Genomic DNA, 14,184 nt, shown 5'->3' on the forward strand with positions numbered 1-14,184 from the left:
TGAAACTGTACTAAAAAAAATAAAACCTCACACAAAAAAGTATTAGTTTAAGAGCTGATGCTCAAACTAATACTCATTTCCCAAAATGCTTGAGAAATCCCTTAGAATTCTTAAACCACTAAGTCGGTAATAACTTTTTCTATTTTTAAACATTCCTGAGCTCTCTAGTGATAAAGGTATGGCTTAATATTCAAGGTACTATATTTAAATAATAACTTAAAAATAAACAGATAAATAGATAGCTATCTCTGTGTGTGTGTGTGTGTGTGTGTGTGTGTGTGTGTGTGTGTGTGTAAGTATAACTGTGATCTCTTAAAGGCAGGAACAGTGTCGGCCATCTCTGTATCCCCAGTGCTTGAATCCAGTGCCTGACACAGATGTTGCTCGTAAATATCTGATGGAACAAATCCATGCTATAAAGCAGTTTTAAGAGGTAAGAGACTTGAAAAAAGAAATCTAAGAGATGAAAAAGAAATCTGACAAAATCAAATGATGATATAGTTCCCAAACAAGCAGGCATTACCTACCAATTTTTTAGCCCAGAAAAAAATCTGTACCAACCTACATCTTTAAGAATGATTCAAAAAAGTAGGGAAAACCACATGCAAAATTCAAAGAACATTAATATTTACCAACAATTCTAGAAGAAATTCTTTATCAAAAGTCGTGTCTTCACCTTTAGGAAGAGTTGGTAACAAGCAGAGGTATGATGCCACCTGGTGGAGTGTATTTGAACTGCAGAATAAAGAATATTCCGATCAGAATATTTTATTACAATTTAATTCATTTTTGAAACATAACTTTACAGATGGCTTAAAAATTTTTACGTAGAAAATATAATCCTATGACACAAGCAACAGATATATGAAATCAGCAAAGAGTTAAACCCCTAATACAGAATTCTCAAATGGTCTTCTGCAAACTTCTCATGGTCCCCAAGATTGTTTCAGGGAAGCTACAAGGACAATACTTTTTCATATTAATACCAAGACATTATTAAGTTTTTTTCTCACTGTCTTTACATATACAGTGACAGTGTGATAATGGGTAAAACTGGTGGCATGGATCAAGGCAGTGTCACCAACCAGTACAATAAGTGGTCACAGCATTCCTTACTGTGACACAGTTATTAAACAAACAAAAAAAACCCCACCACTTTTGTTTAAAAATGTCTTTGATGAAAGAGTAAAAAATTATTAAGGTTATTAAATTTGGACTTGAGTATCTGTTTTTTAAAAAATCTGTGTGTCAGAGTGGGAAGTACACATTTTGCACACAATTTTTACTTGTGTAAAAAGAATGTTTGTCAGAACGACTGACAAACTAGTTACTCAGAGTTGAATAACAGCAAAAAATCTGAACAAAATAAACCTAACTTCAAGGAAAATAATTGACAGTATATGTTGCCAAAGATAAAATTTGAATTTCAGAGTGAAAAACTGAAATTTTGAAAAACTTGCATTTGCCACTACTTACCTGACAGCTTTCAACCACTCAAATACAGTTTCATTATCCCCCAAAGCCCCTCAAACTCTCTATCCCTGTCCCTGGTAACCACTAATGTGTTTTCAATCTCTATAAATTTGCTTTTTCCAGAAGGTCAAATAAATGGAATCATACATTATGTAGCCTTTTGACGCTGGCTGCTTTCACTCAGCATAATACATTTGAGATTCACCCACACTGTTGTGTGTATCTGTAGTTGGTTCCTTTTTATTGCTGAGTAATAATCCATTAAATGGATATTTCACAATGTGTTTATTTACTCACCAGTTGAAGCATATTTATATAGTCCAGTTTTTGACAACTATAAATAAAGCCACTATATATATTTCTGTACATATTTTTCTATGAATGTAAGTTTCCATTTCTCTTGGGTATGTCTGTGAGAACACTAGATCACACGGTAAGCACATGTTTCTGCAAGAAACTATCAAATTTTTCCAAAGTGGCACTACCATTGTGAATTCTCATCAGCAATGTATGAGAATTCCAGTTGCTCCACATACCGGTCAAGAGTTAATACACCGTTGTTTTTATAAATAATTCTAATAGGTACATAATGATATCTCATTATGATTTAAATTTGCTTTTCCTAATGACTAATGATGTTAGGCATCTTTCTATAGGCTTATTGAAATCTATATATCTTCTTTGGTGAAGTATCTGTTCAAATCTATAGCCATTTTTTTATTAAGATGTCTTCTTATAATTGAGTTCTGAGACCCAGATACCAGTCCATCATCAGATATGTATTTAGCCAATATTTTCTCCCAGTTTTCGGCTTGTCTTTCATTCTCTTAACAATGTCTTTCAAATAGAAATTTTTAATTTTGATGAAGTTCAATTTATCAGTTGTTTCCTTTAAAGACGGTGCCCTGGTGTCTACAGAAATCTTTGCAGAAAGCACAATCACAGAGATTTTCTCCTATATTTCCTACGTTTTAATTTTGATATTTAGGTCTACGATTCATTTTGAGTTAATTTTTGTATCAGATGTGAGGAATGGGTCAAGTTTCATACTTTGCATATGGCTGTCCAGTACCACTGCTGAAATTATCTCTTTTCCACTGAGTTGCCTTGGCACCTTAGTCAAAACCCAACTAACTGTATACGTGTGGTCTATTTCTGAACTTGACCCTGTTCCAGTGATCTATAATGTATACCCTGTTTTCAATACCACAATGTCTTGATTACTTTAACTTTATAGTAAGTCTTGAAATTAGGTAGTGGAAATTCTCCAATTTTGTTCTTTTTCAAAATGGTCTTGACTATTCTAATTCCTTTGCCTTTCCATATGAGTTTTAGAATAAGCTTGTCAGTTTCTATCAAATATCGTGCTGGGACTCTGACTGGAACTGAATTATATCTATAGATCAAATTGGGCAGAATCCACACCTTAACTGAGTCCTCTCATCCATGAACAAGGTGTATCTCTCCATTTTTAAAATCAATTCACTTTAATTGCACAGACTTCCTTAACATGGTTTCAGATACCACAACGAAACTTTCAAGAAATCTATCAACTGTCAAGTTTTGATATGTATCAAAGAATAATATTCCTAAATATGAAAAAGCTTTTAAAATAAACTTCCCTCTGTGTAAGAGTGGATTATCTTCATTTACTTCAGGCAAAATAACATCTTAAAACAAACTGAAACCAACAACAGATCTGCAAATCCAACTGTCTTTCATTAAGCCAGACATTAAAAAGATATGCAAAACTGTAAAACAATGCTACTCTTCTCACTATGTATTCTTTTTTTCAATATGGAGTATATATTTTTCATTAACAATATGTATGAAATATACAATGGATTTTACTTGATTTTTAAAATAAATTAAATATTTAAAATTTCTCTACTTTTAATTTCTAATGTAGTAAATATAATGGCTATAATCCACATTAAAAAAGTTCTTTGTGATCCTCAATTATTTGTAAGAGTATAAAGGAGCTCTATGGACAAAAATAAATTCCCTGGACAGACTATACAGCTATTAAATGTAAGAAAAAAAATCTACAAAAGTGCTTAAAAAATATAATATTTTTTGTAATCTTTTGGTGAAGAAGGCCTTCTAAATAAAACATTTGTGGGCTTCCCTGGTGGTGCAGTGGTTGAGAGTCTGCCTGCCGATGCAGGGGACACAGGTTCGTGCCCCAAATCGGGAAGATCCCACATGCCGCGGAGTGGCTAGGCCCGTGAGCCATGGCCGCTGAGCCTGCACGTCCGGAGCCTGTGCTCCGCAGCGGGAGAGGCCACAACAGTGAGAGGCCCGCGTACCACAAAATAAATAAATAAATAAATAAAATAAAACATTTGTTATTGTTATTAAAAAGAAGACTGAAAGATGTGATTAAAAATTTAAAACATCTGTAATAACAAAATATACCATAAACAAAGTTTAAAAGGGAGAAACTGAGACAAAATAATTGCAACAGAACTAGACAAAATAATATCCAGGTTCCTGGATATATAATATAAATGTTCCTTATTTTAAAAAATCAATAAAATGAGAAACAATGGAATACAAAATAGCAAAGGATAACAATCAGAAAGTAACATACAATCACAGAATGCAAGTAAAACAATGAGAATCTTTTTGTCCTTGGATTGGCAAAAATGAAAAACTAATTTACCTAGTGTTGGAAGGGAGAGAAATAAATCTTCAAACACTATTGATGTAAGTGTATAATTGGCATTTCTTTGGAAGATAATTTAGCAATATGTAACAAAATTTAAACACATAACCCCTTTGAGTCAGCCATTCTGCTTCTGGGAATCAGTACTAAAATTTAAAAAATAGAAGTAAAAAGAATGTTCATTGCCTAATTGTTTGTTATAGTCAAAAAATTTTAAATTAAAGATCCGTCAATAGGTGAGTGATTAAAAAATAGTGTGGTAGGGCTTCCCTGGTGGCGCAGTGGTTGAGAGTCCGCCTGCTGATGCAGGGGACACGGGTTCGTGCCCCGGTCTCGGAAGATCCGACATGCCGCGGAGCGGCTGGGCCCGTGAGCCATGGCCGCTGAGCCTGCGTGTCAGGAGCCTGTGCTCCGCAACGGGAGAGGCCACGATGGTGAGAGGCCTGCGTACCGCAAAAAAAAAAAAAGTATGGTAGACCTGTTCAACAGAACTCAATGCCATTATTTAAAAGAAGGAAGTAGACGTGTGTGTTACTGTAAGTCACTACATATCCTCATATGAAAATGAATGACCAGACCAATCTCAGTTTGCTTCAGTTTAAATAGCCAATTAACTACATATAAATTCTCCCCAGAGTTAAGGAAAATGAGGAGATAACAGAGCACAGTGGTCAAAAGTTAGGGCTCAGAATAAAAAAGAATGAAATCTTGCCATTTGCAACAACATGGATGGACCCTAAGGCCATTATGCTAACTGAAATAAGTCAGAAAGAGAAAGACAAATACTGTATGCGTCACTTATATGTGGAATTTAATGAGTCACTTATATGTGGAATTTTAAAACAACCTTTCCCCCCCGCCAAAAAAAACCAAGCTTACAGAAACAGGGAACAGATTGGTGGTTGCCCGAGGCAAAGGTGGGTGAAACGGTAAAGGAGATCAAAATGTACAAACTTCCAGTTATAAAATAAATAAGTCATGGGTATGTAATTGTACAGCATGGTGACTATAATTAGTAATAGTGTACTGCATATTTGCAAGTTGCAAAGAAAGTAGATCTTAGATGTTCTCACCACAAGACCAAAAAGTTCTATATATATGGAGATAAATGTTACCTAGACTCGTGGTGATCAATTTCACAATAAATACAAATATTAAATCATTGTGTTATACACCTGAGACTAATATAATGTTTTATGTCAATTATACTTCAAAAAAAAATAATTAGGGCTCAGAAGTCAGACTACCTAGGTTCAAATCCTATCTTTGGGGCTTCCCTGTTGGCGCAGTGCTTAAGAACCCGCCTGCCAATGCAGGGAACACGGGTTCCAGCCCTGGACCAGGAAGATCCCACATGCCGCGGAGCAACTAAGTCCAGGCACCACAACTACTGAGCCTGCGCTCTAGAGTCCATGAGCCACAACTACTGAGTCCGTGTGGCACAACTACTGAAGCCCGTGTGTCTAGAGCCCATGCTCCGTGACAAGAAGCCACCGCAATGAGAAGCCTGTGCGCTGCGATGAAGAGTAGCCCTCACTCGAAGCAACTAGAGAAAGCCTGCGTGCAGCAACGAAGACCCAACGAAGCCAAAGATAAAATAAAATAAATTTATATAAAAAAAAAATCCTATCTTTGCCACTTACTTGCTGTGTGACTTAGGCAAAGTACTCAACTCTTCTGTGCCTCGGCTACCTTATATGTAAAATGGTACCTACTCCTCTCACATGAATATTTTGAGAATTAACTTATTTATATACAGTAGAGTATCTATCACAAAGTAAATAAATGTATGCTACTATTGCTATTTTCAAAAAAGTATACTTAACAGAGATGCCAGAGAACATTACAATTTAATAAATTTTAAACATGCAAAATTTTTCTTATGCCTAACCTCTAATATCACATAGGATGAACATTTACCGGTTTCTGTTGTATGTTGTTTACGACTGATGGGATACCAGCTTATATTCTACTCTAAAAAAATTTGAGATCTAGGAAAAATATATGTTACGAAAAATAAAAATTTTACCAAAATAAAGAGAAGATGTATAATTATATTTAAGTGACTCAAAGATAACAAATGCTAGAGAGAAGCACTAGTTCTAGTTGTCAATAAACAGTAGTGCAACAAGTAACATCACCTAAAGTAGTGCAAAAATAACTAAAACCAAAAAAGAAAATTAAAATTCAGTTGTCCTTTCATATTGCCTTACCTAAGAGGTCCAAAAAACTTGATCAAGGATTCCCGAGTATCTACTTCTGCAACATTTGAGAGGGCAAAATCATAAAGTTCAGGGAAATGTGCAAAAGCAGCTCTCTAGAAAAGAACAGAATTAATTAATTAATTAATGCCTACATATTAATAAATTATAACTTATATACTGCATAATGGAAAAAAAATTTTTTTAATTAATGCAATTCTCTTTCTTATATGCTTCTCATATGTGACCTCTGCCTTATTCAAAAGCATTAGATACAATGGGGAAAAAAAACAGAATTGTTCTAGCCGGAGAGTACAAAGAATCAATGTTCAGTTTCTGATTTCTAAAACTGTATTTTGAATATAAAGGAAAATAGCCAGGAAGGCCAGCTTCACTGACAGGAGAAGAGAAAGAACAAAACAAAACACTTTATGATCAAGAATTGGCCTAACAAAACCATAAGAAAGTCTCAAGGGCAACTCCCAATGAAGATGTATCTCAAGGGAGAGGCCTACAGCACAGTGTGCTTGTGCGCTGCTTTACTTTGGAACTCTGGAAAGAGAGAACCTCGCAGGGTAACACCTCCAACCTACGTGGGGTAAGCTGCAAGGAAACAGAAAGAGCAGCATCACGCTGATTTGATTAAGTGTGTGTGAAATAACATTCTTAGTCCTCCGTGATGCTCATGTGGCACTGGGAAGATCCACAAGTTTTCATGTGCTCTGTACTGGATGACACAGAAGGTTGCAAAGGTTATCCATGAGTCTGCCATGAAACAACTACAGGCAATGGCAAAATGACCCTGAAACCAAGCCTGAAAGTGAGCTGCCTGAGCTAGGAAATGAAGGCGAGTCAGCTCCCAGGAGGACTCCAGCACCATCGAGAACAAGGGCTGGGGGGCTTCCCTGGTGGCGCAGCGGTTGAGAGTCCGCCTGCCGATGCAGGGGACACGGGTTCGTGCCCCGGTCCGGGAAGATCCCACATGCCGTGGAGCGGCTGGGCCCGTGAGCCATGGCCGCTGAGCCTGCACAATGGCAGAGGCCACAACGGTGAGAGGCCCGCGTACCGCAAAAAAAAAAAAAAAAAAAAAAAAAAGAAAAAAAAGAACAAGGGCTGGGGCCTTGTCAGTAGGCTGACAACCAAGCTCCAAGGGCGCAGTCATTGTGCCTTGCTGGTGGCCAAGAGAACAGCCACACACCACACCCGCTGTGGTCACTTCAAGGGCAGAGGCAGAAGGACAAAAACACTAATGTTCTGAGAAAAGCAGGAAAACATGTCTGAGCTGATTATGAAAGACAATTTGAACTTAAGTTTGGCTGAGTCTTCACCCAAAGAAAGACTCTTTAAAATGTAAAGAACTGAATTACTTTAAATTGAGAAATAAAAGCTGCCACCAGACAAAACTGAGTTCAAGAGCAAAATGTGCTCAGTAATAGTAACAAAGGTACTTTTGGGGCACATCTGAGCTGCACTGGTAAATTTCAGTCCCATTACATGTGTTTATCTTTGAAATGTACAAAGCACTTACACATACTTTATCAAGTTGAAATACCCTTTCAGAAAATAAAACTGATACTTAAACACACTAGACTGGCCCAGTAACTAATATTTTTTGAGTGTCAAATATCAATATACTGAGTCTCAAGATTGAGAACTATAAAAGAAAGCATTCTTTTTCATGAATCCATCAGAATTAGCAATATTTTAAAAATTCAAGATGAACACACTATTAAATTAGTACCTTTCCTATTTGTACTACATAAAACCTAAATTATTTATGACTCAACTTCATGGAGCAGACGCAAAGGCTATAATGCATTTCAATTACCTGTAAAGAAGTAATTCTATCATAGTGAATCGTAGTCATCTCATTCTCTGTCAGAGCATTTCCAGTCTGATCATTAATCTCAAAACCAGTATAGAACTTAAGCATGTCCAAAAGCTGAAAGGATACACTTAAATTAATAAACTGTGTAAACATGAGAACAAGAAAGCAAAAATACGACAGTATTAAAAATAATAAAATCCACATACCTTCTTAGAGGTACTGAAAAGCTTTGGAATGTAAACACTGCAACAAACATTTCAGCACATGTACAAACGGGTTTTATTTATGTGAGCATAAAGTATATGCCTTGTGAACAAACTGTTAAGTCTATTTCATACACATGGTCTACTTCTACAGGAAAGAACTTCAACTGCAATCCCAATACTAAAGAGACATTAAGGAACTAATCAAAGAAAGTCAATCATTTTAATGGAAAAAAAAATCTATCTATATAGAACTATACCATTAGAGGGAACTCCTGAGGTCTTATGCCACTTAAAATTTTCTGATGAGGGTTTTGCAAGTCACAATTAGAGATACTCTTCTCTATACTTCTATTAGAAAAAACAGCAAGGTGGGAAAAGCTAAGCTATTCATTCCTCTCTTCGGTCTCCATAACCATCAAGCTTTCTTTGGCTTAGTTCCTGGTGCTTTAAGAAGGCCTGCTTTCCCCCTGTGCTGGCAGTATCAACAGAATCAATAGAATTTGGGGCTCCATTCACCCCAAATCTTTATTATTCTTAATTCTAATCTATGGCAGATCAGATATTAGGATTTTTTAAATTAATTTTTATTGGTGTATAGTTGATTTACAATGTTGTGCTAGTTTCTGCTGTACAGCAAAGTGAATCAGTTATATGTATACGTATATATACTGTTTTTTAGATTCTTTTCCCATACAGGCCATTACAGAGTATTGAGTAGAGTTCCCTGTGCTATATAGTAGGTTCTTATTAGTTATCTATTTTATATATAGTAGTGTCTATGTGTCAATCCCAATCTCCCAATTTATCCCCCCCCCAGATATTAGGATTTTAATGTATTTTAATATATGAAGCAAATCACTGGGTAAAATTAATAAGAGAATAGGAAAAAAAGGAATGCTCACAGATACAAGATAAAAGAATTCTTAGGACAGTGTGCAAATACACACACGAAAATTTTATCTCCAGCTGTGATCTGAAAGGCGAGTGTTAGAAGTTTGTTAGAAGACTTTTCTTCTGGATGACATTACAGGAAATGGGAAACCTTAATAGTGTGTCTTCCTACCCAAGGCAGTAAACAAAGTTCACTTGCCTTCCAGCTCAAGGCAGCAGTCTAAGTGTATATGTACTTCCACACTATCAACTGCCTCTGTCACCCTTGTCTTATGCAAAGAGAACCACAATATTAGGGCACAGTTCACTCGAAAGTAATGCTTATCATCTATTATAGTCCACAGTGCTTACTGACATAGAATCAAAATATATATAAGTATGTGGGACTACATCACACATAATTTAGTCCAATAATAAAATCACATATGATTAACAAAACGTTTATCTGAATTACCTAATCCCCTCAAATTTAAAATGCTTAAGTGTTTTACTGTTTACATTAATAAAATGAATATTCAGAAGAGAAAAAAAGGTTATAATATAAAATTAGTATAGGCCACCTATACAAGAAGGCATCCGTTTTGTATATTAAGACTTGGTTTTACTTTTTTTTTTTTTTCGGCGGTACGCAGGCCTCTCACTGTTGTGGCCTCTCCTGTTGCAGAGCACAGGCTCCGGATGCGCAGGCTCAGCGGCCATGGCTTATGGGCCCAGCCGCTCCGCGGCATGTGGGATCTTCCCGGACCAGGGCATGAACCCGTGTCCTCTGCATCGGCAGGTGGACTCTCAACCACTGCACCACCAGGAAAGCCCTGGTTTTACTTTAAAATGACTAATGAGGAATTTACATCATTCAATTCGGTATTTAGCAAAATATATGTTGCACCATGCCCCAGTACTCCCAGGTGCATGGCAAAGAAAGAAAAGATTGACTTAGAAATGAAAACAATAAATATGATCAGATCCACCAGTGCTCACCTGGGAAAAAAGATGGCCATCCTCTTCTCTACGAACAAGATTGGAAAGGTAACAGTGAACCAAAAGGTGGGAGTCATCCAGGATGGTATTAAACCAGCGTCTTGTGGGGAGTAGGGCCTAGAGAAAATAATCACCACAGCAATAAGTCTGCATGCTCTCCCAGCTACAGGTGAAGTCTACTGATACATAGTGCAGAAGTGTTAATCACAAACAAAGCACCCTCAGCCCGCCAAGACACTCCGCACAAAGCAAAGCGTCTGGTCCATGCTGTAAATAAATTCAGTGGTAATGTTTCTAAATAAAATCCAGCATTAGAAGAAATCTCAGATACCCCGGCCACTAGTTTTCAAACAAAATCCTATATGAAATCCCAATGTGTATTGTGTGCAGGTTCAAAAATGGGAAAAAGGGAGTGGAAAACCCTAAATGGAGATCCCTTTCTCAGTTTCCTCTTCCCGTATCATTCTATGACAGTCAGAAAGACAATACTGAGAAACTATGACAATCACAGTTTGGAAACCACTAATCTAGTCAAATACCCTCATGTTAAAGGGGAGGTTACCGAGATCCTCAGAGATTATAGTTACGGGCAGAGCTGGAATCTCAATGAAGATCTCATGAATGACTGCGAGTCCAGTACTCTAATCCTCATGTCTAGAAACCACCCTAGCTCTCCTGATAAGGAATGAACAGAAAGGATTTTCTTTCAATTTTCTGCATTAAAGAGCGAGAGGAAAGGAACGGAAATGAATTCAATCTGAACTATACCAACTCTGCATCTGAACTTTGTATCAAAATCTTGCACCTAGCAGCATGAAATCTTTTTTAAAAATCTTAATTTTAAAAATTGACTATAGCAAGCAGCTGTATCTTTCTTCATCAATAATATTAGGCACATTTAGAAAAGTGAGATTATTAAAGCCATAAATCTATAACTTCAGCCCTTTTTAAAACTCTACGTAGGGGTATTAAATTTGACACAAAATAAATTGCCATTGCTGGACTCATGTTTAATAACTACACTAAATAATGTTTTTTATACAAATGCAGCCATTTGACAGTCATCTGAAAACTTCAAGAGTCAATCACTTTTGACTTTCTTCTCTATAAGACATTTTGAAATAGGTACAAACAAACTAAGGCCAGTTTGAGGTAAAGAAATATTTCATATATAGTCACAGGCTTAATCTTAGCCTCCTTAATGATTATGTAACAGAAGTCACTGCACACTTCTTACCTCTAGATCAATCATAAGTTCAATAAATCTTTCACAATAATGAACTTTGTCCATAGTGACAGGTTCTAGACATAACAGAGAAAACATGTTAAAACTTTCTTACTTAGGGCGTTTTATGGTACTATATCTTAAAATTGGCAGTTATTTAGTTATTTCAACAAGGTTATTTGTCTCATTCATCAGGATTGGACTAACTATGGTTCAGAGCACAGACCTCACATATATTTCAAAAAGGGCAGGCCTTACCCTTACAGTAAGCTCTATAAATATGAGAAAATGAAAAATGCAGCTTAGATGAGAGACACATTTTAAAAATCAGACATGCAAAAATATTTTTAAAGTGTTAATTTTTAAAAATGTGTACCAAGTGATTAGATGTTGAAAAAACTTGAATAGAAAAACTAGAAAGGCAGTTTTATCTGTTATTGACCTACTTTCCTTATTTTCTTCACATACTAAACATCTAGAATTTCTTTCATATGCATAACACATACACGTATGTGTACCTGTATACACACAAAGATATATATATATATATATATATATATATATATATATATATATATATATCTTTAAAATGCACAGAAAATGGGTGGGGAAGATACAAAACAAACTAATTAAAGGGACAATTTTTGTGACTTTTTTTCACTGTACATGTATTAACTGCCATTAAAATGTCAATGACACATAGAGCAATAAAATATTTTTTAAATCACTATCTTGTGTTATTCACGAGCATTAATGTACTATTTTTAAAAACATTTTTGTTTTTAAAAGAATTACAACCTTGTGACATGACATGCTTTCGGATTACAAATGTCTTTTTTTTCTAATGTCAGAAAATGTTCTGCTATTTTACCAGCTGAAACCAACCTGACAAGACTGTTTCAATTGAAAAGGAGATAATTTCAGGGTCCCTAGGCTAAGGACTCCCAGCAGCAAATAAAGCAGTGCTAGACCTGTAGAAGGCGTCCTACAAATGCTTAAATAAATCCACTCTTTTACTTGTAGCATACAGGAAAATAGAAGGCTTTATGTGAAGAAAGAAATATGAATACTTTTGTAACTAACACATGCCCATAATCCAAACCCTAAAATAACATAACTATAGAATTTCACAGCTGGAAAAGACCTCAGAGAACATCTGTACTAGCTCTTCATTTTCCAGGTAAGAAACTGAGGACCAGAGGAAAATGACTTGATAAAAGTATAGAACAAAGTAATGGCTGGTTAGAACTGGAATCCAGGTTTTCTGAGACATAGTCTAGGTCACACAGCCACTAAAACTAAAGAATTTAAAGGAGCGACTTTTAAATTAAATCCATTCAAATCGGTCCTCTGTTGTATCTTTTCTTCCTTATTACTGTCAAAGGAAAATAATTTTGTCCAAAATTTTAAAAGTGAACAAGACCTGTATTTGTATTTTTATTTATTGCTTGAGAAAATTACCAGCAATGGCCTATTTAATATTAGAACGTGATGCTTGGTACTCAATTTCTGAGTTCTGGTGGATAAAACAGCATATTTTTACACTAATTGGCCCTACTAGGCATAATTCTTCAGAGCTGAAGCCCTGTTATTTCAGTTTCAGACATCAATATATCCTTATTGTTTGCTTTTTATGTGTATTGTGTATTTTTCCTTTCTTCTGATAGCAGTCCTGACATCGCAGACCATCCTACACAGATTTCCTTTATAACAATTGATATGGACAGGTTGTCTGTAATGACCCTGTAAAATGAAACTACACAAAATCTTTTTTACTCTTTTATAAATTAGTTTTCTGTTCCCTAACTATATATTCTATCTGTTTTTATGCCCTCTCTGAACTGGCACACTATTTTCGTCACCTTGTTGGTTCCTTTGCCAGAAAGTTAACAAATTTTGATTAAAGCTCAAGATCAATCTAAGAAATTTTGTTTTCTGACAATATATTATGACAATGGCAACAGTTAGTAGTTTATAGGATGTTAAAATTACTGCAGGTCCTATATTGTTGTATTTACTTGACTTTCAAACCTTTCTACGTGACATCAACTTTTTTTTGGGGGGCATGCTGCGTGGCTTGTGGGATCTTAGCTCCCCGACCAGGGATCAAACCCAGGCCCGCAGCAGTGAAAGCACTGAGTCCTACACACTGGACCATGAAGGAATTCCCAAGATGACATCAATTTTTATGACCCTAATTGTTACAGACATTACTGGTTCTCATTATTACTATTTGTGCCAAGGAAACCAAATCTACATCCTCTTTCCAGGTTTAAGGTTCTTAACTGAAAGATTTAAATACACAAATATTAAGTGATATAGATTACAAGCATATGACAAATTTTTCTTTATACTGATGCTGGTAGTAATACTGATATTATGCCCCAAATCAGGTACCATAAATTAGCATTTATAGCATTAGTATCTACTCATCACTGAATTTCTGGTGTGATTTTCGGTTGTAAACTATTACTTGGCGGGGGGCGGGGGGCGGGGGGCGGGGAGGCGGCAACATTTATAAGTAAATAATTGTTGTATTTCAGTTTAAACAAAGCTACAATCTGATTCATATATATGCTATAATCTCTGGTGCATATAAATATGGTACACCTACAGCATTGTTCTTAGATTATATTCCAGTTAGAAAATAAAATATTAATAACCAATGACATATCATACATATCATACATATCAGTTTTTAGACTAAAGATTAG

The 14,184-nt window shown here is 35.8% G+C and overlaps 1 protein-coding gene across 1 annotated transcript in view; it reads right to left on the reverse strand.

The window, feature by feature from the left end:
* AQR (aquarius intron-binding spliceosomal factor) overlaps nucleotides 1-14,184 on the reverse strand; it is a 100,449-nt gene that overhangs the window by 63,238 nt on the left and 23,027 nt on the right. Inside the window, exons 10-14 of the mRNA XM_065870888.1 lie at nucleotides 11,483-11,547; nucleotides 10,246-10,362; nucleotides 8,171-8,284; nucleotides 6,355-6,458; nucleotides 633-735 (exon numbers count right to left, since the gene is read on the reverse strand). Of these exons, the coding sequence (XP_065726960.1) occupies nucleotides 633-735; nucleotides 6,355-6,458; nucleotides 8,171-8,284; nucleotides 10,246-10,362; nucleotides 11,483-11,547 (503 nt within the window). The remainder of the gene's footprint in view (nucleotides 1-632; nucleotides 736-6,354; nucleotides 6,459-8,170; nucleotides 8,285-10,245; nucleotides 10,363-11,482; nucleotides 11,548-14,184) is intronic.

This window comes from Phocoena phocoena, chromosome 2 (genome assembly GCF_963924675.1).
Source record: "Phocoena phocoena chromosome 2, mPhoPho1.1, whole genome shotgun sequence".
NCBI lineage: Eukaryota > Metazoa > Chordata > Mammalia > Artiodactyla > Phocoenidae > Phocoena > Phocoena phocoena.